The following is a 25,606-nucleotide window of genomic DNA, read 5'->3' on the forward strand; positions in this document are numbered from 1 at the left end:
ATCAACTACCACCAAAAAAGGATCAGCCCTCACTCCTGAGGGCTGAGGGCTGAAGGGCTAGGGTAAGGAGACTAGTCATTAAAAGTTTCAGCGACTCCCACTTCTTCATTGTATGCAGCAATTTTCCTTGAGGCCATTTTCACAGGACTTGTCAAACTGAACAGGCCATGAAAGCAATCTCTGTGTCTAAGAGAGTCAACATTACTCATTTCCAGTAAGAAAACTTATAAGCCAAAGTTACAGACTCAGAAGGGTCCACAAGAGCAGTAAACATTAGAATTAATGAGGAATAGAGCCATCTGTGTTAGTTTCTTTCTAATGTCTATGAAAACAAACAAAAAAACCACTGTAACTGTTTATAATAAATGAATGAAAAAATACAATTCTTGATCTAAGAAAAAAATCAGCATAGAATAAAACATATAAAAAGTGTATTTCTAACTCCAAAATATTAATCAGCACTTACTGCTAATTTTCTCAAACTGATAAACTTTCATTAAAAAAGGTGATAAACTAATTAAATATATAATTCCTTCCAATAAAATATACTGCATTTATAAATAAGAAAAAAACAACAATCACACACTTTATGAAATGAAAAAAAAAGAAGCAAACAAAAATCCAAAATTACCGTAAAGAAGAAATTTTATTCTGCATCTCCTGATTAATTTTTAGTTCTTCTCCTGGTCCACTTTCCTTATGAATAGGCTCTGTTGTCAGACCTGTAACCCAGCCTGCAGAGATGAATTACAATCGTGCACCAGTAAGTGCTGCTAGTGTTAAAAGAAACCCAAGATACATGCCCCTGTGTCCACCAACATCAACCTCACTTAGTCTTGGACTTATTTCTTTTCAAAAAAACAAGACAAAACAAAACGCAGAAGAAATCAAGCTAGAAGATATTCAAACCATAAAGAAATTACTTTGGATACCATTTTTGTTTTGCCTGAAATATTGTAATACTACGATTAAGGAAATCTTTCACTTCTTAATTTAAAGTTTTAGTTTTCAAGTATGGAATAAGTCAACACATTCTAGTAAACGCAAAAACTGACTGATGAATAAAAGTTGTCTTTCAAAAATTATTTTCATGGGAAGTTAAACTCCCATATAACTATTGTGAGAATACAAAAATGACCTACTCAAAAGCAAGTTTTATAAGAAATGTACACAGTAACAAAACAAACTAAATTTCAGTAAATAATTCTTTTTAAACCAAAGGATAGCATTTAATTTTCAAAGATGCTAGAGATATACTAAGCACTTTTAAAAAGTATTATTCAAATATTAACTGTTTTATAAATCAATACACCTACTCCTTCCTTTCTTATTTTTTAACCATTAAAGCTTTTAATGCTGTAGGTAAGAGTGACTTACTAATAAACATTTTAAAAAGTAATCATCAAAAGCAATTTATTAAGTTTATATTTTTTATTATTGATTCTTTCTTCAACTAGCTATTACCATTTACCTTACCTGAATATGTGGATACCACGATTTCATCATAGCCATCTTTCCCTACACAACCACCCTGGATAGATGTGACACTCTCAGACAATGTCTAAAATAAATTTAAGATCAAGCACGTCATCAATAAAATTTCACAGATATGTGAAATAATAAGCCACAAAACTTATTTTCCTGTCTCCCAACATTCAACATATATTTATTGAATACTTATTATGTTTAGACACTGAGATTGGAAAGGTGAAAATCCTGCACAAATGGCTGAAAATTCCAGTGCTTTTTAATTTGGGGAAAGAAGATTGAAAATGATTCATATATTTGTGTGTACCACTCAGCTACAGTAGTCATCTAATGAGCAAAATCATTTATTTATATAAAGAAATAAGTTTTTTTTAAAAAATGACGTAAGTGGGAATTCCCTGGAAGTCCAGTGGTTAGGACTCCATGCTTCCACTGCAGGGGGCCCGGGTTCCATCCCTTGTTGGGAAACTAGGATCCCACAAGCCACGTGGCCAAAAAAAAAAAAAAATTACACACGCAAAACTCTCAATACATTTAGTTTATTATCTGAATTCCACAGACCACCTCTCATGTGTTTTCTCCAAATAGTTTTTTAGAAGAATAAAGAAGATGCTAGCTTACATGGAACCTTTAGACAATTTGCTACTATGGAGAGAAACCAAGTTTTTCACATGGTTCAGGGTTTATATCTCTTTTAAGCAATACTTCCCAAACTTGTCTGACAATAATCACTTGGGTGAGTCAACTAGGAATCTGTATTTTTAACAAGCACTCTAGTTCAGTGGCTTTCAGGCTATTTGGAAAGCAAGCAATAAGTTTCATATTGCAAGCTGGTATAATTCACACATGAACATATACAACAACAGATATAACTTAAAAGGTTTTTGTTATATTCTGATATATTCTAATCTATTCTCTTTCATTTAAAAAAGAATGTGTTGGCAACCCATCAATGGGTTTGACCAGTAGCTCTGCCAGGTAATTATTACCAGGCAAGGCCCAGAACCATTGTCCTAAAGGAGAAGGTAGAGGGAATGGACACCAGCATTAAAAATGATAGTTCTCTTCATTCTCCCTGTAGGAGGCAAACCTCTGAGCTATTCTGCAAATCAGGCTATCTTAGCTGTTCCTGAGCTAATTACTTGAGAGATTCAAGTAACAAAGGTTTGATTATACATTTGCATGAAGTTAGGTTCATAGGTGCATTTTTTTTTGTTGGCCGCACTGCACATCTTGCAGGAATCTTAGCTCCCCGACTAGGGATGGAACCCGTGCCCCCTGCAAGGGAAGTGCAGAGTCCTAACCACTGGACCACCAGGGAATTCCCCAATAGGTGCATTTTTAACAAGTGTCCCAGTGGATTTCATATACACTAGAATTCTTCAAACATTTTTGTTCATGTTCTCGCTAAAGTTAATTCTGAAAAAACAAACAAACAAAACTGCATCCATCCCTGTGTACATTTTTAAACTGACTTTCAGATTTTCATCACCACTTTAAATAGTTACAAAGAATGTAATGTCTGGAAGTTTTAGAGATTTTAATTTTAAAATAAAACTGTCACATAATCACATCCCAATCATACCCAATGAACCTAAATATCAAGACAAATTTATATACACAATTGACTTAAAAGTGAAAAAACAAATCCTTCTTTCACAGCTGGAAATTTTACATTGTTCCCTGAACTTCTATTTTCACTCCACTTCCCCCACATATATTTATCTTAATGTAATGTACTCATATGCTTGAAATTCTTTTATACTTCTCTGCAACCAAGAAAAAAGAAACAGAATTTTTTTATCTTCTGTGATTAAAAAGCTCTAAGCATTAGAAATTTCTATTGTCCTAATTATTAGTATTTCACAATTGATCAACAAATATATGTTTTATATTTTTAAATAATAACTAACCACTAAAACAAAATTCTATAGGAAATGTATCTCATGAGACGAATGGGACATTTTTTCCTTCTAAATTATTCATGTATCACAAATGAGTATTATTTATATATTGATAGAATGAGACTGAGTTCAACATCAGTCCTATTCCTTTTTTTCATTTTCATAGATAGAAGCACTAATCGAGCTTAGTCCCATAAAGATACTGATGAGACTAAAAGAAATTTTGTTGTAGAAATTTCACTCTAGGGGCTTCCCTGGTGGTGCAGTGTTTGAGAGTCTGCCTGCCAATGCAGGGGACACGGGTTCGAGCCCTGGTCTGGGAAGATCCCACATGCCACGGAGCAACTGGGCCCGTGAGCCACGATTACTGAGCCTGCGCGTCTGGAGCCTGTGCTCCGCAACGAGAGGCCGCGATAGTGAGAGGCCCGCGCACCGCGATGAAGAGTGGCCCCCGCTTGCCACAACTAGAGAAAGCCCTCGCACAGAAACGAAGACCCAACACAGCCATAAATAAATAAATAAATAAATTTAAAAAATAATCTGTTTAAAAAAAAATAAAGAAGAAATGGGAGGAGGACTCATGGGGTAGAAACAGAATTTAAAAAAAAAAAAGTTCACTCTATTGTTTAAATATCTTCCAAGTTACATACCTAAAATCATCTGATCTACCACTGAAAATGTTTAATGATGTATCATCTGACACCTTGATTAGGTCCTCCTTCTATTTATTGAAAGCAAAACACTGGAAACCAGCTGACTACATAAGAATGTTTTACCGAGTCAATAGAGTCACACACATTCTCACTTTCTGAGTGGTTTATTGAGTGACTATTAATTATAACTTACTCTTTCACTCACTTAGAAGTACCTTATTTAACCTAATGTACTCAGAAAAAGTTACAAAAATTAAAAAACTGTTAATTTCTACATGTTTTTTGCCAATACAACATTTTAATGAAATTCATTTATCTTATGTACTTCAAGTACCTTTTTATAAAAGTCTTGGAGTTGTAGATTTAGTTAATTCAACTTACACCTTAAAAAAAACAGTCATAGAACCATAACACAGGAGATCCTAGACAACATAGTATAGACATGTTTTATGTAAGTAACAACATGGAATGCCAATTAGGGGAACTCACAAGAATAGACCTTGGTCACTGCTCAAAATATTGGTGAATAAATATATATTTATAAGTTTAAATTAAAATGTGATGTTTAAGGTGTGTACATATTGTCTTTTTATGATCTGCTCCTTAACTTTTTTGATTAACCAACCATCAGTCCAGACTATGTCAGATAAGAGGACTTCTCCTGATTAGGAAAACAATAAAGAGAGTGACGTCATGAATCAAGATGAGGCAGCATATTCGCAGCCTTAACACAACATGGAAGCAGTACCTCTATCATCAGACAAACAGAAGAAAGATTGGGAAGACAGGAATTCTTAGTGCCACACGTGGCAGAGGGGAGACATGCTATGTCATTACTGGGGTTCGGAATAGAAGTCAAAGAGGAAATCTGGGGTCTAAATGGGAAAGTTCTCAGGGGTTGATGAGAAAAAATGGGAGATCACCAACACAGGATTATTATGTACTTTTAAGCCTAAACTATTATTTGCATCATTAGCAAGGTAACTTTTTGCACCAAAGAAAGATGAACAAGTACAAAATAAATCCAGAAAATAAGTTGTATAATGTTTTTATCCCCATATTATCTATATAATAATATACTTTATCTATGTATCAAAATATCTGTTATTTACTGATATGCAATTGAAGTAGGTACTGGGAGAACTTTTACCACTATTAGAGAAATTAGACAAAGAAAGAAAAGTTCATACTGAATTGTGGATTTTTGCTGCTGTTGTTAAACAGCCTCAATACATCATGCATGAGGCAGGATGGGGAAACCCTGGACAGGAGAACACCACTTTATGAAAATGCAAGATTCAGTTTATGCCAGAATGCTTCTCCATGTGACTCTGCACCTTGGGATAAACAAGCTTAATTACACTTAAAATTTGTGAACTAAAAATTACTCTTATCTAGTATTTCTTCTCATACTGTGGATCTTGGGTGGCGAGAAGTGAAATTGCTACTTTTCCCTCTCTGCTTAAGGATATTTTTGATATTGTCTTAACAATACGAAGTTTATTCCTAAAACCTTATTACTTTAAAACAACACAATCTCATTTATGCTACCTAAACATATAAATGTTACTCCTGTAATCTATTATGCATTATAGAAACTAAGGTAATACATTTAATAATTTGGATATACAGTATTTAGAAATCAAGTAAAAAAGTAATTTATTGTTCAGCTTGAGGGCAATAGTCATTTATTCAAACATAAGAGTAGTCTAGAGAAGATTTTGATAATATCAAAGCAGAGATATTTTAAGCCAAAAACAAGATTTTAATATATTTCCTTTAATAAAACACAAACTGTCAGTCATCTCTATAATTGTTTGATGAATAATAAGCATATATAGTCTTTATAAAAGTGAACTTACCTGATCAAATCGTAGAACAGGCTCATTTGCATTATCAAAACTATACACTTCCACCATTCCATCATCTCTTCCAACAAGTAAATCTTTAACCCCATCACCCACAATGTCAAAGCTGTCAATACACAAAATACCTTTAAAAAGGTAAGTGATAAGTTATCAATAAAATTGGTATTATAGTAAAAAATATACCAAGTATGAATGAAAAAATATATATATCAAATCAGAGTACGAAAAAAACAACCAGGGTAAATTAAAACAACTATAGGGCTTCCCTGGTGGCGCAGTGGTTAAGAATCCGCCTGCTGATGCAGGGGACATGGGTTTGAGTCCTGGGCCAGGAAGATCCCACGTGCTGCGAAGCAACTAAGCCCAGGCGCCACAACTACTGAGCCTGCGCTCTAGAGCCCGTGTGCCACAACTACGGAGCCCACATGCTACAACTACTGAAGCCTGTGCGCCTAGAGCCCGTGCTCCACAAGAGAAGCCACAACAATGAGAAGCCCACGCACCGCAACAAAGAGTAGCCTCCGCTTGCCACAACTAGAGAAAGCCTGCGTGCAGCAACAAAGACCCAACACAGGCAAATATAAAAAAAAAATAAATAAATAAATAAAAATTAAAAAAACAAAACAAAACAGAAGAACTATAACAATAACTTCCCAATTGAACTCCATGCCTCTAATTTTGACCTGCTTCCCTGCAAACCCACTCTACACGGAGTGTTTTTGTTTTAGTCTGGTAAATTAGACCACATCATACCCCCACTTACAATTTTCCAATGACTTCCCACTACAGTTAGATTAAAATTCAAACCCCTTTACCAAGGCTCATGAGGACTTACGTGATTTGGCCTTACCCTACCTCTGTGACTTCATCTCATGCCATATGAATATATTTAGCCACACTGGTCTTCCTTCTTCTCCTCAAATGAATCGAGTTTACCTCTGCCTCAAGTCCTCTGCCTTTATTTTTTCCTCTTCCTGGACATTCTTTTCCCTTAAATCTTTTACATTGTTAACACATTTTCTTGTCAATCAGATCTCATGCTGTACTTATAAATAGCCATCCAAACCTACCAAGTCAGATATAAATTCCCCTTAGAAAGGTATAAATTCCTTAGAAAAAAGGAATATTCCCTGACCCGACTGCACTTCTTTGCCTCACACCAAGTACTCCCAGATTCCAATTAATTCCCTACAGCAAAAAACGAAAAATGGGGCTTCCCTGGTGGCGCAGTGGTTGGGGATCCGCCTGCCAATGCAGGGGTCACGGGTTCAAGCCCTGGTCTGGGAAGATCCTACATGCCGCGGAGCGGCTGGGCCCGTGAGCCACAATTACTGAGCCTGCGCATCTGGAGCCTGTGCTTCGCAACGAGAGAGGCCGCGATGGTGAGGGGCCCGCGCACCACGATGAAGAGTGGCCCCCACTTGCCACAACTAGAGAAAGCCCTCCCACAGAAATGAAGACCCAACACAGCCATAAATAAATAAATAAATAAATACCTTTCATCCTTTAAAAAAATAAAACGAAAAATGGATTTGAGCATAGATTAATGTCATAGATAGACATTAGTCCATAAAAGCCTATCCATCCCAATTTACTATTAGCATATCTTACTTTAAAAATTATGGCAAAAGTATGATAGACCTGCTAAATAAACAAACAGTAAATAAACCTGAGGCAGCTCTGTAAATTGCTAAGTCTGCTATACATTATGAATAAATAAAACAGAATGAACTATATAATGTAGGTTGACCTATTTATCTATCTATTGAACCCACGCCCTTGGAAGTGAAAGCAGAGTCCTAACCACTGAATCACCAGGGAATTCCCAGTATATTTTATTTAATAATCACCGAAATTCAGAATCTGAATTATATCAAAAACATATCCCCTGACTTCCCTGGTGGTGCAGTGGTTAAGAATCCGCCTGCCAATGCAGGGGATACGGGTTTGAGCCCTGGTCCGGGAAGATGCCACATGCCACGGAGCAACTAAGCCCGTGTGCCGCAACTACTGAGCCTGCACTCTAGAGCCCATGAGCCACTATTACTGAGCCCACGTGCCACAACTACTGAAGCCCGCGCACCTAGAGACCGCACTCCGCAACAAGAGAAGGCACCACAATGAGAAGCCCGCGCACCGCAACAAAGAATAGCCCCTGCTCGCCGCAACTAGAGAAAGCCCACGTGCAGCAATGAAGACCCAATGCAGCCATAAATAAATAAATTAATTAATTAATTAAAAAAAAATACCTCCCCTCTTCTTCTCATTTCGAATTTCCCACTTGTGTATTGGTTTGGATGTAGTGATCTGAATAAGCCCAAGTTTTCCATCTGACGTTCCATACAAAAGGTCTTCTCCAGAGTCACCTAGTTATATTTAAAGTCAACATATTATATTTACCCCACAACTCACACTATTTCTTTAAAATTGAAATATTTTCATATGCATTGTCTTTCATGTAAAAATCTCATATAAAATATTATAAAAAAGACAGATTTTAATTAATTTACTTAATTTAGAAGGATGTTTATACATTCACAGAATTTATAACCATAAGAGATAAGACCTTTCCTCATCAACTAATTTTAAGATGAGGAAACTAAAAAATTAAAGTTCAATAACACATTACTGTTAGCTACTGGCAAGTTAGAAGACAACTGTCTCTATTCCAGTTCATGTTCTTCCTACAATTTCCCATTTTCACTTAATATATAGTTAAATGATTAAAAAACCTGAAATATCTAAACTTAACGTAACTCACTCCCTTATTTGATTGTCAAAAATAAAGCTCTGATTACCGCCATTTCCATTATGTAGGGCTAAAACAGTAGGTGGGCCAGGAACTTCAATTTCATACATCACATCAGATCCCTGAAGGAGAACAAGTATTTTAAAACTAAAACAAAAGACAAATTTAAAGTAATAGAGGTATTCATAGATAATATCAATATTCATATAAAGAACCCTGGAATAAAACTACTGAAAAATACTAGATTGTGAATATTAACTTCTATTTGTTAGCGATTCTGCACATGTCGACTCATTTTATAATAAAAATATACACATATAAAATATAAAGAGTGAGGAAATAAATATTTCAAATATTCTCCACTTTGAATACTTTTCACTTTAGGTACTTTGTTTGCCTGAAAACTTGACACTGGTAAATTTCCCTGTCAAAACTTTCCAGGAACAAGTTGTTTCTTCTGTCCTAACTCAAGGGCTTTAACTTAGAGCACATTCAAACAGACTCAAAGTTACTTCCTAAGGAAAATTCTGGCCTTGTCTTTGGATATTTCCGAAACCCACTCGAGTAAGAGGCAGAATGACCTGCTATTTAGATAAGAAAACAGCTAAATCCTTTTATTTGTCTTTTTTTCAATTTTGTCATTTATAATGCAAAGTATTTGTGAATAGTATTTGTGAAGCTGTTAAAGAATGAGGTAGAAGTATTAAATTCACATAGAAAAAATATGATAAATCACTCAATGAAAAAACATTGGCAAAATTACAGTAAATCTGGTATACCATTATTGTTTAAAAATTTTAAATATATATAGAATATATAAGAGCCATATGCTTTATATTTTATTTAAAAAAACATTAAAAATTCACAGATATCTATATGTAACTATATAAACACAAAAGAATACACACAAAACTCTAAAAAGGCTACCTTTGGGGTAACGGATTGCCTACAAAGGCAGAGGGGGAGTAGGGGAAAAGTGTGTAGGGCAGAGGAAAGACTTCAACTTTTTACTTTCCACAAAACCTTAGTGATTTTTTTTTTTTTTACAATTAGCATATGGATCTCTTGTTAAACAAAGCAGAATCCTAGAATTCAGCCAGATCAATTTCTAAACGGGTGTGAGCCAACTTGTTAAAAGCCTTATTCAAACAACTCATATTTGGGAGCATAGGCTGGGGGAGAAATTAATCATTCATGCCCCTAGAGTGAACCTTGAACATTACTTTAATTCCCCATAGAGAAAAAAAAAAAGAACTTCATAGAACCACTGGATTTCATCTTCTATAAAAGGGCTGGTGCCAAGACAGGCCATCTAACTATGAAATTCCAAAGAGTGAGATAGCCTTTGGTGGCACAGAATAAACAGCTAGACTTTTTGTTCAATTGCACTATCATCCTAAATTTTGATCCAATTAATCCACTTGTTATATGTTATTTACATCTAAACTTTGTTTTATGGGTCCTGGGGTGTGTGTGTGTGTATGTGTGAGAGAGAGAGAGAGAGACAGAGAGAGAGACAGAGACAGAGAGAGACAGAGAGAGAGACAGAGAGAGAGAGACAGAGAGACAGAGAGAGAGAGAAAGAGAGAGAGGGTACATCTTTTTTATTGAAAGTCACTTTTGGTATTCCCCGCTGGTCCAGTGGTTAGGACTCAGCGCTTTCACTGCCAAGGGTCTGGGTTCAATCCCTGGTCTGGGAACTAAGATCCTGCAAGCCGTGTGGTGCGGCCAAAAAAAAAAGTCACTTTCAAAAAGACAGTTGTAATTAGTACTACTAATAACAATGGCCTTAAGTAGTTGTTTTAGCCAATCATGGTTTTTAATAGAAATATAAAGATAGTAGATGCTTTTTCAAACATTTACTGAGTGCTTATTCTGTTCAACATACTGTCATAAATGCTGGGTAAATTCAAATGATACAACCCTGATCTCAACTCTCTCCTGTTAAAGCCTAACACACTCTCCCCAACACAATTTCCTCCTTTAATTTGATTTTTTGGGAGAGGGGAGGGTGATGGAGGAAATAAAAAAAAAAAAAAGGAAAAGCTAGGAAGGGTTCCCTGTAGCAAAGGCATTAGATTCTTACTGTACTAACTCAGATATTATGTGTGGGGAGAAAAGTGTCCTTTCTTCCATATATGCCTCTCTAAAAACTTGTCAAAGATTTCTACACATTTGCCTCAAGTAAAAAAAATAAAAATTAGTTTGTCAATTAAAATATTAAAAAAATTCTTCAAGATATAATTTTAAGATACTTAAAGTGGTAGTAGTCACTAAAGTAATTTATCTCAAGTATACACTGTTCAGCAATAATTTTTTACCTAAAGTATGAAAAACTATAAAAATGCAAATAACAGCAACCTGTAAAACTCTGAGTACTCTGTCCTGGCAGGCCAACACTGGTACATCACGAAGTACTCTTTCCACTGGAAGGCAGATGACGTCATTGATTTTGTCTCCAGAAAGGTAATAATGTTGGTCTTTGCAGTCACAATAATGGTTATAGATGTAACTTGCACTGAGAAAAAGGTCTGAGCCAGATATGTGCCTGAGAATATAAAAAGTAATTTAAGATATCAACATTTAAAAAAATTAGCATAGGAAGCTCCTGAATTATTTTCAGAGATGAAAATAAAAGTTTATTATATACAGTTTACTATGATTTTATCACAGACTCAGAGGACACTTTTTGTTTTCATTTCTCCCACTTAATTTCTAGCCTTTTGGTAAAGCAATGATTTTGAAAGCTGAAAATGAGGTTCTACAGGCCTCAGGCTTCTCAAAAATTGAGCTCAGAAAAACTGAAAACAAAGACAAGATAATGGTAATATTAATTGTCTATATCTGAAGACAATTAATAAATCAAAAAGTAACTTTTTTGAATGTGTACTGTGTGCCAAGCACTGTCCTAAGTGACTTACATGTATTAGTTCAATCCTCGTAACTCTATAAACTAGGGACCATTATCATCCCTTAAGGAGAGTAATAAAATGTTAAGTAACTTGCATAAAGGCACGGAACTAGTAGACAGTAGATTGGACTGCAACTCAGTTTTTAACTCTACAGTGAGCTTTCTTACTACCACACTGAATAGAATAAGGCTATTTGAACTGAATCTACTTGAAACTAAATAACAAACAGTGGAAAAAATGACTTCATTAGAATTTTAACTTGAGAAAAGAAATAATAAGTTCATTTCAAATTATATTTAACAAAATTTAGATAAAGAATCACAACTATGTTATAATTCTTAGAATGAATCAAGTTTTCACTGGGGAGCTAACATTTTCGACAAAAACTATATACTAGTATATTATCTTCACTTCTAGATAGCTATCACCACGTGATCATAAAGAGGGTATTTATTTGACGGTTTCACCTATTTTTCCACATCTCCTCTAAGGTCTATTTAAAAAATTTTTTGATACTAAAATTATTCCATATCCTATAATGATCCTCATTGATTTTCTCTTCTTCAATTATTCTTCAAATGGATTCACTTTGTGGCTCTGCATACGATTTCAGAAGTTCTCTTAATAGAGGGCAGACAGCAAAAGCAAGAAGAACTACAATTCTGCAGCCTGTGGAAGGAAAACCTCATTCATAGAAAGATAAACAAGATGAAAAGGCAGAGACCTATGTACCAGATGAAGGAACAAGAAAAACCCCAGAAAAACAACTAAATGGAGTGGAGATAGGCAACCTTCCAGAAAAAGAATTCAGAATAATGATAGTGAAGATGATCCAGGACCTCGGAAAAAGAATGGAGGCAAAGATTGAGAAGATGCAAGAAATGTTTAACAAAGACCTAGAAGGATTAAAGAACAAACAAACAGAGATGAACAATACAATAACTGAAATGAAAACTACACTAGAAGGAATCAATAGAAGAATAACTGAGGCAGAAGAACGGATAAGTGACCTGGAAGACAGAATGGTGGAATTCACTGCTGCAGAACAGAATAAAGAAAAAAGAATGAAAAGAAATGAAGACAGCCTAAGAGACCTCTGGGACAACATTAAACGTAACAATATCCACATTATAGGGGTCCCAGAAGGAGAAGAGAGAGAGAAAGGACCCAAGAAAATATTTGAAGAGATTATAGTCGAAAACTTCCCTAACATGGGAAAGGAAATAGCCACCCAAGTCCAGGAAGCACAGAGAGTCCCAGGCAGGATAAACCCAAGGAGAAATACGTTGAGACACACAGTAATCAAATTGGCAAAAACTAAAGAAAAAGAAAAATTATTGAAAGCAACAAGGAAAAAATGACAAATAACATACAAGGGAACTCCCATAAGGTTAACAGCTGATATCTCAGCAGAAGCTCTACAGGCCAGAACGGAGTGGCAAGATATATTTAAAGTGATGAAAGGGAAGAACCTACAACCAAGATTACTCTACCCAGCAAGGATCTCATTCAGGTTCGATGGAGAAATCAAAAGCTTTACAGACAAGCAAAAGCTAAGAGAATTCAGCACCACCAAACCAGCTCTACAACAAATGCTAAAAGAACTTCTCTAAGTGGGAAACACAAGAGAAGAAAAGGACCTACAAAAATAAACCCATGACAATTAAGAAAATGGTCATAGGAACATACATATCGATAATTACCTTAAACGTGAGTGGATTAAATGCTCCAACCAAAAGACACAGGCTTGCTGAATGGATACAAAAACAAGACCCATATATACTGCCTATAAGAGACCCACTTCAGACCTAGGAACACATACAGACAAAGTGCGGGGATGGAAAAAGATATTCCATGCAAATGGAAATCAAAGGAAAGTTGGAGTAGCAATACTCATATGAGATAAAATAGACTTTTTAAAATAAAGAATGTTACAAGAGACAAGGAAGGACACTACATAATGATGAAGGGATTAATCCAAGAAGATATAACAATTATAAATATATATGCACCCAACATAGGAGCACCTCAATAGATAAGGCAACTGCTAACAGCTATAAGAGAGAAAATCAACAGTAACACAATAATAGTGGGGGACTTTAACACCTCACTTACACCAACAGACAGATCATCCACACAGAAAATTAATAAGGAAACACAAGCTTTAACTGACACAATAGACCAGATAGATTTAACTGATTTTTATAGGACATTCCATCCAAAAACAGCAGATTACACGTTCTCCTCAAGTGCGCACGGAACATTCTCCAGGATAGATCACATCTTGGGTCACAAATCAAGCCTCAGTAAATTTAAGAAAACTGAAATCATATCAAGCATCTTTTCCAACCACAACGCTATGAGATTAGAAGTCAATTACAGGAAAAAAATGTAAAAAACACAAACACATGGAGGCTAAACAATACACTACTTAATAACCAAGAGATCACTGAAGAAATCAAAGAGGAAATCAAAAAATACCTAGAGACAAATGACGATGAAAACACGACGACCCAAAACCTATGGGATGCAGCAGACGCAGTTCTAAGAGGGAAGTTTATAGCTATAGAAGCCTACCTCAAGAAACAAGAAAAACCTCAAATAAACAATCTAACTTTACACCTAAAGGAGCTAGAGAAAGAAGAACAAACAAAACCCAAAGTTAGTGGAAGGAAAGAAATCTTAAAGACCAGAGCAGAAATAAATGAAATAGAAACAAAGAAAACAATAGCAAAGATCAATAAAATTAAAAGCTGGTTCTTTGAGAAGATAAACAAAATTGATAAACCTTTAGCCAGACTCCTCAAGAAGAAGAGGGAGAGGACTCAAATCAATAAAATCAGAAATGAAAAAGGAGAAGTTACAATGGACACCACAGAAATACAAAGCATCATAAGAGACTACTACAAACAACTCTATGCCAATAAAATGGACAACCTGGAAGAAATGGACAAATCCTTAGAAAGGTATAACCTTCCAACACTGAACCAGGAAGAAATAGAAAATATGAACAGAACAATCACAAGTAATGAAATTGAAACTGTGATTAAAAATCTTCCAACAAACAAAAGTCCAGGACCAGATGGCTTCACAGGTGAATTCTATCAAACATTTAGAGAAGAGCTAACACTCATCCTTCTCAAACTCTTCCAAAAAATTCATTCTATGAGGCCACCATCACCCTGATACCAAAACCAAAGATACTACAAAAAAAGAAAATTACAGACCAATATTACTGATGAATGTAGTGCAAAAATCCTCAACAAATTACTAGTAAACAGAATCCAACAACACATTAAAAGGATCATACACCATGATCAAGTGGAAGTTATCCCAGGGATGCAAGGATTCTTCAATATATGCAAATCAATCAATGTGATACACCATATTAACAAATTGAAGGAGAAAAACCATATGATCAAAAAAAAAAAAAACCATATGATCATCTCAATAGATGCAGAAAAAGCTTTTGACAAAATTCAACATCCATTTATGACAAAAACTCTCCAGAAAGTGGGCACAGAGGGAACTTACCTCAACATAATAAACGCCATAAATGACAAACCCACAGCAAACATCATTCTCAATGGTGAAAAACTGAAAGCATTTCCTCTAAGATCAGGAACAAGACAAGGATGGCCACTCTTGCCACTATTATTCAACACAGTTTTGGCAGTCCCAGCCACGGCAATCAGAGAAGAAAAAGAAATAAAAGGAATACAAATTGGAAAAGAAGAAGTAAAACTGTCACTGTTTGCGGATGACATGATACTATACATAGAGAATCCTGAAGATGCCACCAGAAAACTACCAGAGCTAATCAATGAATTTGGTAAAGTTGCAGGATACAAAATTGATGCACAGAAATCTCTTGCATTCCTATACACTAACAACAAAAGATCAGAAAGAGAAGTTAAGGAAACAATCCCATTCATCATTGCAACAAAAAGAATAAAATACCTAGGAATAAAGCTACCTAAGGAGGTAAAAGACCTGTATGCAGAGAAGTATAAGACACTGATGAAAGAAATTAAAGATGATACCAACAGATGGAGAGATACACCATGTTCATGGATTGGAAGAATCAATATTGTGAAAATGACTATACTACCCAGGGCAAACTACAGATTCAATGTAATCCCTATCAAATTACCAGTGGCATTTTTTACAGAAATAGAACAAAAATTTTTTAAATGTGTATGGAGACACAAAAGACCCCGAATAGCCAAAGCAGTTTTGAGGGAAAAAAACGGACCTGGAGGAATCAGACTCCCTGACTTCAGACTATACTACAAAGCTACAGTAATCAAGACAATGTGGTACTGGCACAAAAACAGAAATATAGGTCAACGGAACAGGATAGAAAGTCCAGAGATAAACCCACACACCTATGGTCAACTAATCTATGACAAAGGAGGCAAGGATATACAATGTAGAAAAGACAGTCTCTTCAGTAAGTGGTGCTGGGAAAACTGGACAGCTACATGTAAAAGAATGAAATTAGAACACTCCCTAATGCCATACACAAAAATAAACTCAAAATGGATTAGAGACCTAAATGTAAGACCGGATGCTATAAAACTCTTAGAGGAGGGCTTCCCTGGTGGCGCAGTGGTTGAGAATCTGCCTGCCAATGCAGGGGACACGGGTTCGAGCCCTGGTCTGGGAAGATCCCACATGCCGCGGAGCAACTAGGCCCGTGAGCCACAACTACTGAGCTTGCGCGTCTGGAGCCTGTGCTCCGCAACAAGAGAGGCCATGACAGTGAGAGGCCCGCGCACCGCGATGAAGAGTGGCCCCCACTTGCCGCAACTAGAGAAAGCCTTCACACAGAAACAAAGACCCAACACACCCAAAAATATAAATATAAATAATAAAGGCCTCGGAAAGCAGAGATTCTCCTAAATTAAAAAAAAAAAAAAAACTCTTAGAGGAAAACATAAGAAGAACACTCTTTGACATAAATCACAGCAAGATCTTTTTTGATCCACCTCCTAGAGTAATGGAAATAAAAACGAAAACAAACAAATGGGACCTAATAAAACTTAAAAGCTTTTGCAAAGCAAAGGAAACTACAAACAAGACAAAACGACAACCCTCAGAATGGGAGAAAATATTTGCACATGAATCAATGGACAAAGGATTAATCTCCAAAATATATAAACAGCTCATGCAGCTCAATATTAAAAAAACAAACAACCCAATCCAAAAATGGGCAGAAGACCTAAGTAGACATTTCTCCAAAGAAGACATACAGATGGCCAAGAAGCACATGAAAAGCTGCTCAACATCACTAATTATTATAGAAATGCAAATCAAAACTACAATGAGCTATCACCTCACACCAGTTAGAATGGGCATCGTCAGAAAATCTACAAAAAACAAATGCTGGAGAGGGTGTGGAGAAAAGGGAACCCTCTTGCACTGTTGGTGGGAATGTAAATTGATACAGCCACTATGGAGAACAGTATGGAGGTTCCTTAAAAAACTAAAAATAGAATTACCATATGACCCAGCAATCCCACTACTGGGCATATACCCAGAGAAAACCATAATTCAAAGAGACACATGCACCCCAATGTTCATTGCAGCACTATTTACAATAGCCAGGTCATGGAAGCAACCTAAATGCCCATCAGCAGATGAATGGATAAAGAAGATGTGGTACATATATACAACGGAATATTACTCAGCCATAAAAAGGAACGAAATTGGGTCATTTGTAGAGAGGTGGATGGATCTAGAGACTGTCATACAGAGTGAAGTAAGTCAGAAAGAGAAAAACAAATATCGTATATTAACGCATATATGTGGAACCTAGAAAAATGGTACAGATGAACCGGTTTGCAGGGCAGAAATAGAGACACAGATGTAGGGAACAAACGTATGGATACCAAGGGGGAAAAGTAGCGGGGGGCTGGTGGTGGTGGGATGAATTGGGTTTGACGTATATACACTAATATGTATAAAATAGATAACTAATAAGAACCTGCTGTTTAAAATAAATAAATAAATGAAAAGTTCTCTTAATATAATTTTTATCAACTTAGTGAAATTCTAAATCTCTTATAAGATTTGAAATTTCATTTTCAAATCCATCTGCATTATAAGCAGGGAAGGATTAATGAGTGGTAATCAATTTTATAAGTGGTCAGTTTTCTTACTGAATATTGTCAAGTTATAATCTTGTTTTCCCACGCAACCTTATCAATGTGGAGATTCAGATAATAAATTTTCAAAAACTGAGTAAAGAACCTTTCCATCCTACCTCTGCCACTCCAGTAAAAACATTTAAGAAACTAGCTAAAGAGGCTATTGGCTGGGAAACTCCTTAGCTTCCTCATACCTCAACCCATATACCTTTCTGAATGTGGAGGTATGCTAATAATTAGCTACTTTTGTTTTAGTATTTCACAATTATCACTGGCCATGTCTATCTAGAAAAGCATTTCAAAAGAACAATATTCTTATTAAGCCACTGAAATTACTTCCATTTGCCACTGTTTAATTCTTATCTAATCTCACCAAACCTAAGTTTTATAGCCCAGACATCAGGACACGTGCTGTGCATTATACAGAATTACATAGGACAGCTATACATTAATAGAACTCTGGATCAGTAGTTTCCAAACCAAGGTCTGGCTGCTTATATAACATGGCTGCATAGGATTCAAATGAAAAACTGTTCTTTTAACCTACTCCTAATAATTCTGATTCTGCAGGTATGAGGTAGGACAAGGAATCTATTGTTTAAAGCTTCCAAGGGATTCTCCTAAGTAGCAGGTTTCAAGAACAGTGGATTAGATAAACTTTAAAGCCTCTTCCAGTTCTCCATGATTCAAAAACTAAAATTTTAATTGCAAAATTTCACATAACAGGAAGCCATTAAGGAAGTTATTTTTCTCTTAGAGTCTTACCTGACTCACCTGAAATTATACCTTTTTGGTAGTCATTAACTTTGATGGCCAGCCTTTTAACAAAATGATGCTACCTCAAAATCAGAACTACCAGAGACAGCAAAGCAACAGGAACCTAAATATCTGGAGATTTTCTTTCACTTCTTTTATACTTTGATGATGAATCGTAACTGAACTAATTAGTCAAAAATGAAGCTATAAATACTATAAATGTCTTAAAAAGATAAGATTTCAACACCCAATTGATTCTGTATTGACTCCAGGTCAAATTTAATTTCCAACTAATAAAGTGTCTTTAATTATTTCCCAGATAACCTACTAAGATGTGATACTTAATCTGATGTCTGTCACCTATCCAAAATATTGTAAATGGATATGTAAAAATAAAAAAGAGAATAAACATACATAGCTTTAATGCTTTCAGTGAGGTTTGTTTCAAAAGAGAGAAACTGTTTTCCTCTCTTTGTGAAGCCTCTGATTTCAGATCCTGCAGCAATAAAAATTTTCTCCTGGGGCGTGTTAAGAACCCCTCCTAGTTCCAATCTTGCAATCTTCTGCCCAGGTAAAGTCTTGAAGACTGTCTGCAAAAATCATTGAGGAAAAAATTAAGTACACAAATTTATTCCAAGTATTTTCTTTTACCATAAAAAATGCTGTGATTTTAAACTTACAAAATATTATAGTTCTAAATAGGAACACCTTTAGATACAAATGTATCCAGTGGTCTTCTGGGTTTTTTGCTAAATATCTTCAAACTTTGCAACGTTTATTCCCACACACGTTGCATTTCAATGACATCATTAAAATCTAAACTCTTGCAACTCCAAGCAGGGTTCGCTAAGCAGCAGCATTAGCGTAACTTGCCTTATTAGAAATGCAGACTCTCAGGCCCAACCCCAGAGCTACTGAATGAGAATCTGCATTTTACCAAGATTCCTCAGCTGGTTCCAGTGGACATGTTTTTATACCTTAATCATCTTTTTAAAACTAGTCTCTCCTGGTTCCCTTACAATTTTATAAATTTTAGTAGTATAAATAAAGGACTGTAGAATTTACTGAAAACCTGAGCATATAACTTCATATCTCTCTATTTAATTGGAAATATTTGCATCCTTAGTTTATTCCTCGTTATTTTCTATTTTATTATTGGCATCAGTTTCTTCCCTTCACCGTCAATGACTTATACACAGAGAATAAAATATCTGGAAGGATATATGAACAATGGAAACACTGAGTTTCTGATAGTTTCTACCTTCTTCATCTTTTTGCAAATTTCATATAATGTAGAATGAATATAAGAGTTCACATCTCAGACCCATCACTTGTAAACTATGATCTGGGAATATGATGATGTAAAACTCACTTCCTTGGTTAGGCTATATTAAGTGGCAAAGGTGATGCGATGGTCACGTCCATGTTACACTGTTATATAAGACTCCATCTTAGCAGACTGGACAGATTTCCCTATTGGCCTGAAGAAGCAGTTCACCATGTTGTGAGAAGGCCTGTGAGAAGAGCGCATGGCAAGGAACTGTGGGGGGCCTCAGGATGCTGAAAGCAGGCCCTGGCTTACGGACAGCAATAAAGTGGGGACCTCAGTCCAACAACAGTAAAGAACTGGATTCTTCCAACAACTACATGGGCTTGGAACAGGACCCTGAGCTCCAGAAAGAAACAGAGCCCGGCTGTACCTGTGTTGCAGGCACATGAGGCCTCGAGCTTGGACTCCTGTCCCGTGAGATAATAAATGTGTTTCCTTTTAAGCCCCTAAATTTGAGGTAACTTGTTACACAGCATAAAAAACTAGTATATCACCCCAGGCTGTCAAAGATGTTTTACAAACGGCTAGCAAATGACTCTCATGCTGCCTGTAGCCTCATACTTCATATGACTACTTCCCTCAACCTATTTTTCATTATGCTTTAGAAAAAATTTTAATGTAGGAGTATTCAAAAGGTACACATACCACTGCTTCTCCCTTCTTCATGCCAAAGCACATAACTACTCCATCATGATCTCCAACAACCACCTGTAAGAGATTGAAGAGAATCTAAAATTACTGTTATTATGCCCTACTAACTTATATGGGGAAAACAAGATTCTCAATATATAAATTATGATTTTAAAACTAGAGATCAGAAAATCTAGTAAAGACATCCCCACAAAAAATATCCACCAAAGAATTGTAAGAAAGGGCCAAAGAGAAGGCTATGAAGAATTGTTATGGAAGTAGCTGGCTTTCTGTTCTGTTCCTACAAGGTAAACAGAACAAGAAAATAGAGACAGAAATGGCAAAGAGGCAATTTTTTTTTTTCCCTTAACTGGAGCATAAGAACATTTTAAGATTAACTTTTAAAACATTATCAGGCACTTCCCTGGTGGCGCAGTGGTTAAGAGTCCGCCTGCAAATGAAGGGGACACGGGTTTGAGCCCTGGTCCGGGAAGATCCCACATGTCACGGAGCAGCTAAGCCCATGCGCCACAACTACTGAGCATGAGCTCTAGAGCCCGCGAGCCACAACTACTGAGCCTGAGTGCCACAACTACTGAAGCCTGCGCGCCTAGAGCCCATGCTCTGCAACAAGAGAAGCCACCGCAATGAGAAGCCCGCACACCACAGCGAAGAGTAGCCTCCACTCACCGCAACTAGAGAAAGCCTGCACGCAGCAACAAAGACCCAATGTAGCCAAAAATAAATAAATTTATATATAAAAAAAAATTATCAAAATGAGGTTGTGACAGACCTAGTTGATATTTTTAAAACTTTTTATTTTTTATTTTTATTGACGTATAGTTGATTTACCTAATTAAACTTAAAAGCTTTTGCAAAGCAAAGGAAACCATCAAAAAAATGAAAAGACAACCTATCGAATGGGAGAAAATATTTGCAAATAATAAGACCAATAAGGGGTTAATATCCAAAATATGTAAGCAGCTCATACAACTTAACATAAAAAATAACAAACAACCTGATTAAAAAATGGGCAGAAGACCTGAACAGACATTTTTCCAAAGAGGAAATGCAGACGGCCAACAGGCACATGAAAAGATGCTCAACACCACTAATCATCAGGGAAAGCTAATCATCAGGGAAATGCAAATCAAAACCACAATGAGATATCACCTCACACCAGTCACAATGGCTATCATCAAAAAGAACACAAATAACAAATGTTGGCAAGGATGTGCAGAAAAGGGAGACCCTCATACACTGTTGGTGGGAATGTAAATTGGTGCAGCCACAGAGGAGAACAGTAGGGAGGTTCCTCAAACAACTAAAAATAGAACTACCATATGACCCAGCAATGTCACTCCTGGGTATATATCCAAAAAAAAAACAAAACCATGAATTCCAAAAGATACATGCACCCTAATGTTCACAGCAGCATTACTTACAATTGCCAAGATATGGAAGGAACCTAAGCATCCGTCAACAGATGATGGATAAAGAATACTACTCAGCCATAAAAAAGAATGAAATTTTGCCTTTTGCAACAACATGGATGGACTTGGAGGGCATTATGCTAAGTGAAATAAGTCAGACAGAGAAAGACAAACTGTATGATAACATTTGTATGTGGAATCTAAAAAAATACAACAAACTAGTGAATATTAAAAAAAAAAAGTAGCAGACTCACAGATATAGAAAACAAACTACCAGTGGTTACCAGTGGGGAGAGGGAAGGAGGAGGGGCAACACAGGAGTAGGGGATTAAAAGATACAAACTACTATGTATAAAATAAGCTACAAGGATATACAGTATAACACAGGGAATATAGCCAATATTTTATAATAACTGTAAATGGAATATAACCTTGAAAAATTATGAATCACCTGTAATTATTGTACACCTGTAACATATAATATTGTACACCAACTATATTTCAATAAAAAATAAATAAAATAATAAAATGACCTTTTAAAAAAAAAGTGTAGAAGAGTCCTGAGACCAAAAAGTTTGAGAAGTGTTGCTCTAGTTGAGTAAATACAATAAATGACAATCAAAAATCTGTTGATTTATCCTGATAAAATGTTAATATATAGGAATACTGTATTTATTTTGCAGCTATTAAAATATCCTACTAGTCTACCAAGAAATTATAATTGTCTTATGGAAATCACAGGATTAATATTTCTATAAAAATAATCAATATTGTTAGTTAAATGTAAAGATTAACATCAATATATTTAATTACTCTTAAAAATATGATAAAGTTTTTAAAAAGCATTTTCTCTACAATCTATTGTGTTTTTTTATTTCTTTTTTCATATACGCAATCTGGCACACACAGATACACACAGGGTAAGTTATTACCAGAAAAATGGAATATGGTTTTCAACTAGTTTGCTTATACTATTTACTAATTGTACATAATAATTATAATGTCCAAGAAACTTACTGTCTATAAATGTCCCTTGGTATTCCAATCTCTGTTCAAATGAAAAGAAATTCATTTCCATTTTAGCCTTGGAATTTAAAAAAAAACTTATCAATAATGGAGGAAATATAAACCTCTCCTCTGTCAGAGCTGAAGAGATATGGAGAAATCAGTATCTCTACGTTACCTTTTGTGTGGCTCTATATCTTGAAGCAGGAAGTAGCTTCATAGTCTTCTGAGAGGTCACTCCCACCTAAGGAAACACATCAGCTGCCTGGTGAGTGATTTCTGATACACTAATTTGAAGTTATTAAATCAGAGATTAAAAGGACCAGTAGATTCTAATCATAGTAGGCCTTAGTTTTTTTATTGCAATTAATTAGTGATATGAAATAATTATTATCAGCAACGAACTTATTTTCTAATGAAATATGCTACAAAAGTCAGAATACAGGAAACAATCAAAAATAGTAAAATTTATGCTATAAAGTTGTCAAGTCAAAAATAATAACGTGGCATTACTGGTAAGATACTTCACACCAAAAAAATATTTCTACAAGCCTTCTTTTACAACTTCATACAGTTGTTAAAGTGTGTTTGTAATTTAAAATCTTTGGAAATAGATTCGTTATTATTGAAAATGAAACATAAAAGATTTTAGCTAAAATACCACCATGCTGATGACAATGACATCCAATCTAACTGATGATGAAGATTATTTTACAAAAGGTACAGAAGATGAAAACAGCACGGTTTGCTCAGCAGGGCACTGTCACTAGTGGTGCATGGTTAGGGCAGGAGAATGGGACCAAAGAGAGAGAAACTGGAGGAGACAACAGACCACGAAAGAATTTACATATAGTATAGGTCTATCCTTTAATTCCGTATTCTAGGGAGTAGTATTAAAGTTTAATCTGATTCGTATTTTTGAAACATCAATCTAGCAATGATGTGACGGATTGCTTGGAGGGAGGTAAGCTGGAGGCTAGGAGCTATTTCAATTATCCAAGCAAGAGAAGATGAGGACTGAACTAGGGGTAACAGAGATGGAGGGAGCAAATGGGACAGATTCATGAGATAGAAGCAGCAAAATGTGGTGACCAGATGGATATGGAAGATATTAAGGTGGGAAGTACCTAGCATGACTCTCAAGGAAAGTGACAGGACAAACATTTGTACCATTAGCCAAAACAGGATTACTGAAAAAGGAGATGGAGAAGGAGAGAAAGTCTAGGGCTGAAATACCGAGAGGCAGGGTGGTGTAACAGAAGGAACACAAGCTCTGGAGTCAGAGACTTTGTTTCAAATAGGAACTCCATCCTTTTCGCTATCGTGTAAATCACTTTCTCTGAGCCCCTTGATCCTCATGTACCTACTCTGGGAATTTTTATGAGGATTAAATATATGTACGTGTGTTAAGATCTGAGAATAAACTAGACGCTCGAAAACGGCTGTCTCTGCTTTTATTATGATCTGGCTCGTGGGGTCCAGCTCACAGTAAGAAACAGGTATCTGGCGCTGCGCAGAAGGGACTGGGTACAGATGGAGATCAGGGAGTTAGAAGCTGCAGCCGGGGAGGAGGAGAAGGGCCCCGGGGAGGAATCCGGGAGCGCATCAGGACATTCGGAGCATCTTCAGGACCTGGCAGACGCCAGCACCGCGGGGGCGCGGGCTCCCTCTTTCCAAGTCCCCGTGGACCGTCACCAACAAGCCGGAGTTGCCCGTGGGCAAGGTGTCTGGAGGGTGGCACCCAGATCCGCTCCTGTGCCGCCGCGTCGGCGCCGAGACACGCCAACAGACGCCAGTGGAAGGATCGAATCCTCTCAGGGAGCGCAGCTCACCCCGCGCAGCGACCGCCCCAACCCCTCAGGTTTACCTGTAAATAATCCGCTCGGTTTAAATTCAGATCCATGACGGAGGCACGGACGCGCTGGGCAGCGCCAGGCCAGGACAGGTGGGGTAGAGGCTGCGGGACCCCAGGCCTCCGAAGGGAAAAAGCTCGCTTCCCACCTGAGGGCCAACGCCAGCTACTAAGGACTCGGTGGGGGATGCAAAGGCGGAGCGTCAGGGCAGCGGCGTCCTGCGTGACGTCCGTACGCTCCTGCGAGAGGGCCCCGGATGGAAATGAAGCCCCACCCCCCTACCGACAGACCGCCCACTGACTTAACACGCTCCAATGAGAGGCGGAGAGGAACGGAGGGCGAGGTCCAGGAGACCTGAGAAGGGTGGTTCCCAGGGAGACCGGAGACGCAGTCTTGGCTACGCCTCCGCCACCGCCCTGAGCCCCAGGTCGTAAGTCTTTTCTGTGTAGAGCCTTGACTTGAAGCCCTGGTAGATTCTGACCTGTTTCACCGCCACTAGAAAGGATCCCTGAAAGAATTAGGTTTCACCGCCATAGGAGTTAGCTTACAGCAGCATAGGAGTTCTCACACTTTTGGCCCTAGGAGCCCTTTACAAAACTCATATAAACTATTGAGGACCCCAAAGACCTTTTGGTTATATGAATTATCTATTGATATTTACCATATTAGAAATTAGAACTAAGTTTCTAAAATATATATTGAAAAAACTAATGAACTCATTATATAAATATTTTAATGAAAAATAACTATTTTCCAAAATAAAGAAAAGTAAAAAGACTGGCTTTGTTTGCAAATCTATTCACTGTTCACCTGAACAGTGAACAGGGGAGTCCCAGATCTACTTCTGCATACAATCTATTGGTATATGTTGTT

At 36.6% G+C, this 25,606-nt stretch overlaps 1 protein-coding gene across 2 annotated transcripts in view; it reads right to left on the bottom strand.

The window, feature by feature from the left end:
- BBS7 (Bardet-Biedl syndrome 7) overlaps nucleotides 1-24,956 on the bottom strand; it is a 43,559-nt gene extending 18,603 nt beyond the window's left edge. Inside the window, exons 1-10 of one of the 2 annotated variants that reach the window (XM_068543381.1) lie at nucleotides 24,748-24,956; nucleotides 23,059-23,124; nucleotides 20,458-20,520; nucleotides 18,897-19,072; nucleotides 11,024-11,210; nucleotides 8,712-8,784; nucleotides 8,163-8,279; nucleotides 5,908-6,038; nucleotides 1,477-1,561; nucleotides 632-734 (exon numbers count right to left, since the gene is read on the bottom strand). In XM_068543381.1, coding sequence (XP_068399482.1) covers nucleotides 632-734; nucleotides 1,477-1,561; nucleotides 5,908-6,038; nucleotides 8,163-8,279; nucleotides 8,712-8,784; nucleotides 11,024-11,210; nucleotides 18,897-19,072; nucleotides 20,458-20,520; nucleotides 23,059-23,124; nucleotides 24,748-24,783 — 1,037 coding nt within the window. In that variant the 5' untranslated portion in view covers nucleotides 24,784-24,956. The remainder of the gene's footprint in view (nucleotides 1-631; nucleotides 735-1,476; nucleotides 1,562-5,907; nucleotides 6,039-8,162; nucleotides 8,280-8,711; nucleotides 8,785-11,023; nucleotides 11,211-18,896; nucleotides 19,073-20,457; nucleotides 20,521-23,058; nucleotides 23,125-24,747) is intronic. The other variant, XM_068543379.1, reaches the window with a different exon arrangement.
- Between the last annotated feature and the right edge of the window lie 650 nt (nucleotides 24,957-25,606).

The sequence above is a fragment of the Eschrichtius robustus genome, chromosome 4 (assembly GCF_028021215.1).
Source record: "Eschrichtius robustus isolate mEscRob2 chromosome 4, mEscRob2.pri, whole genome shotgun sequence".
Taxonomy (NCBI): Eukaryota; Metazoa; Chordata; class Mammalia; order Artiodactyla; family Eschrichtiidae; genus Eschrichtius; species Eschrichtius robustus.